The sequence below is a fragment of the Nematostella vectensis genome, chromosome 1 (genome assembly GCF_932526225.1).
Source record: "Nematostella vectensis chromosome 1, jaNemVect1.1, whole genome shotgun sequence".
Lineage (NCBI taxonomy): Eukaryota > Metazoa > Cnidaria > Anthozoa > Actiniaria > Edwardsiidae > Nematostella > Nematostella vectensis.
The window spans coordinates 18,164,978-18,168,275 of record NC_064034.1 but is presented as its reverse complement, the minus strand read 5'-3'; the positions used below and the strand labels follow the sequence as shown (position 1 = coordinate 18,168,275).

Sequence of the window (3,298 nt, the reverse complement as noted above, 5' to 3'; positions counted from 1 at the left end):
CTATCTATCTATCTATCTATCTATCTATCTATCTATCTATCTATCTATCTATCTATCTATCTATCTATCTATCTATCTATCTATCTATCTATCTATCTATCTATCTATCTATCTATCTATCTATCTATCTATCTATCTATCTATCTATCTATCTATCTATCTATCTATCTATCTATCTATCTATCTATCTATCTATCTATCTATCTATCTATCTATCTATCTATCTATCTATCTATCTATCTATCTATCTATCTATCTATCTATCTATCTATCTATCTATCTATCTATCTATCTATCTATCTATCTATCTATCTATCTATCTATCTATCTATCTATCTATCTATCTATCTATCTATCTATCTATCTATCTATCTATCTATCTATCTATCTATCTATCTATCTATCTATCTATCTATCTATCTATCTATCTATCTATCTATCTATCTATCTATCTATCTATCTATCTATCTATCTATCTATCTATCTATCTATCTATCTATCTATCTATCTATCTATCTATCTATCTATCTATCTATCTATCTATCTATCTATCTATCTATCTATCTATCTATCTATCTATCTATCTATCTATCTATCTATCTATCTATCTATCTATCTATCTATCTATCTATCTATCTATCTATCTATCTATCTATCTATCTATCTATCTATCTATCTATCTATCTATCTATCTATCTATCTATCTATCTATCTATCTATCTATCTATCTATCTATCTATCTATCTATCTATCTATCTATCTATCTATCTATCTATCTATCTATCTATCTATCTATCTATCTATCTATCTATCTATCTATCTATCTATCTATCTATCTATCTATCTATCTATCTATCTATCTATCTATCTATCTATCTATCTATCTATCTATCTATCTATCTATCTATCTATCTATCTATCTATCTATCTATCTATCTATCTATCTATCTATCTATCTATCTATCTATCTATCTATCTATCTATCTATCTATCTATCTATCTATCTATCTATCTATCTATCTATCTATCTATCTATCTATCTATCTATCTATCTATCTATCTATCTATCTATCTATCTATCTATCTATCTATCTATCTATCTATCTATCTATCTATCTATCTATCTATCTATCTATCTATCGTTGTATGTTTACCTAGGCAGCCAGAAAATCCACTCATTTAAAAAGAAGCACCCTTTGTTTGAGCTTTTAAAGAATAGATGTCTCGAAAGCCTTTTTCAAAGCCATTATCGCACTTTAGACATCATCATTTTAGACGCCTTTTTTATCGTTTGGTCCATTTTGCGCGAACCCGATGTATATGTGTTTCAGTCATTATTCCTTCTCTCCTTGTTCTCTTTTTTTTAATTCATTCCTACAGTTTTTAGCCACTCTTGCATCGTCCTTTTCCAACTCCGTTTGGCTGTTTAGCGTTCCTCAAGGGCTGTGGATTGTTGGGAGTTATGCTTTCTCAGTACACACACAGTCTAGAGATACTAGGACCGACGTGGAGGACTTATGGAGCTAACATGGTCGATGTCACTTGGATAACAGGCGCGTTTTTATCCTTGATGGTGGCGTACCTTATAAGGGAATGGAGGACTCTTCTTTGGGTGTCTTCACTGGCGTGCCTCGGGCTTTTCCCGTTTTACAGGTTTGTCTTTCCTATTCTACAGGGTTTGTTTCTCGTATTAGGGGTTTCTTATTTTCAATCCGTTTTTCTAGTCGCTTACAGTTTCTTAATTTTTATATCAGAGTCATCCCCAGGTCCCCTCGATGGCTTGTCGCTAATGGTCTACTGGATGAAGCACTTGAGATCCTTATGAAATTTGGCGGGAAGAAAAACAAGGCTTTGAAGCCTGTGAAATTGCGGGCCTTACTCGAGGAAGTGCGGGCTTGTCAGGTCGCTAAGGAAGTGAAAGAAAGGCATGCGCCATTGGATCTATACCGAACGCCCAAGATGCGAAAATGGACTGCTATTCTGACTTACAATTGGTAATTGATATGGAATAACTTGAAACAGATAAAAGAAACCGGTTTGATATAAGCAGCTCGCAATCACAAAACAGAATATTACGAGAACAGCTTTTGTTTTTAGCCCAGCAAATCTCACGCGCATTAAATTTTTCCCGCCATTAGTTTTGGCGCAAATCATAAAGTAAATCAATGAGCAGAAGTATTTTTTATATGAAATAAAACCATGCGCTAGCAGACCCGGCCTTTAGTGTCTTTCGCTATATATTCATTGGAGTCAGTTAACACAACCGCACGCCTTGGTTTGCGAATATAGACTGATCTTTAATCACAGTATTTACAGCTTATGGCATACTCCATGACCTTATATGGTATTATAAATAATCATTATCAATAACGATGGATGGATCAAATCATAAAGTAAATCAATGAGCAGAAGTATTTTTTATATGAAATAAAACCATGCGCTAGCAGACCCGGCCTTTAGTGTCTTTCGCTATATATTCATTGGAGTCAGTTAACACAACCGCACGCCTTGGTTTGCGAATATAGACTGATCTTTAATCACAGTATTTACAGCTTATGGCATACTCCATGACCTTATATGGTATTATAAATAATCATTATCAATAACGTCATCTCTGTTATATGATACTTAAGTAAAGTGTGCTAATACACAACACGGCCGATCTATACTAAAATAAACATAAAAAGGGTGGATAAAAATTGAAAAATACCAGAAATTCGTTAAATGCAATCAATCCCCCATTTTTTTTCCATCCTTGTCATGACAAGGGATGGGGTGGATTTAGGCAAATAATTATACCTTACCCCAATGACATCATAATTTTCGAATATTCTCCCTCTTTCATGCTCTTTGGCTGGTAAAGTGTTTTTTCAACTGCTTTGTTTTTCTTGTCTCTAATAGGTTCGTCACCAATCTTCTGACCCAAGCATTTTACTTTTCCATCACTTCTCTTGCTGGCAACATGTACCTGGAACTCCGCCCTCATGATGTCTGTGGGATATCCACTTATTCCCTTAGCGTGGTTCTTGCAGTTAGGTGAGCATATGCCCAGGTATGACTGAGGGGGGGGGGGGGGGTGAGCAAATTAAATTCGGGAATAACAGGCGCGTTCCCAGGATTGACTGAGGGGGGGGGGGGGGGGGGGGGGGGCGCAGTCATAGGAATCATATGGAAAAAAAGTTGGTATTTGACGATCCTTTAATAAGAAATTACCCCATTTCTTGCCCGCCAAGGAGGGAGGGGGGGGGGGGGGGGGGGGGGGGGGGGGGGGGTGTTGCGCACTCATAGGAATCATATG

At 36.0% G+C, this 3,298-nt stretch overlaps 1 protein-coding gene across 1 annotated transcript; it reads left to right on the top strand.

Moving 5' to 3' along the window:
• The first annotated feature begins 1,016 nt into the window (after positions 1-1,016).
• LOC125563026 (solute carrier family 22 member 2-like) lies at positions 1,017-3,040 on the top strand. The gene is made up of 3 exons (XM_048727632.1): positions 1,017-1,653; positions 1,755-1,994; positions 2,902-3,040. The coding sequence occupies exons 1-3, from the start codon at positions 1,463-1,465 to the stop codon at positions 3,038-3,040; spliced, it is 570 nt and encodes a 189-aa protein (XP_048583589.1). The 5' UTR covers positions 1,017-1,462.
• Positions 3,041-3,298: the final 258 nt, after the last annotated feature.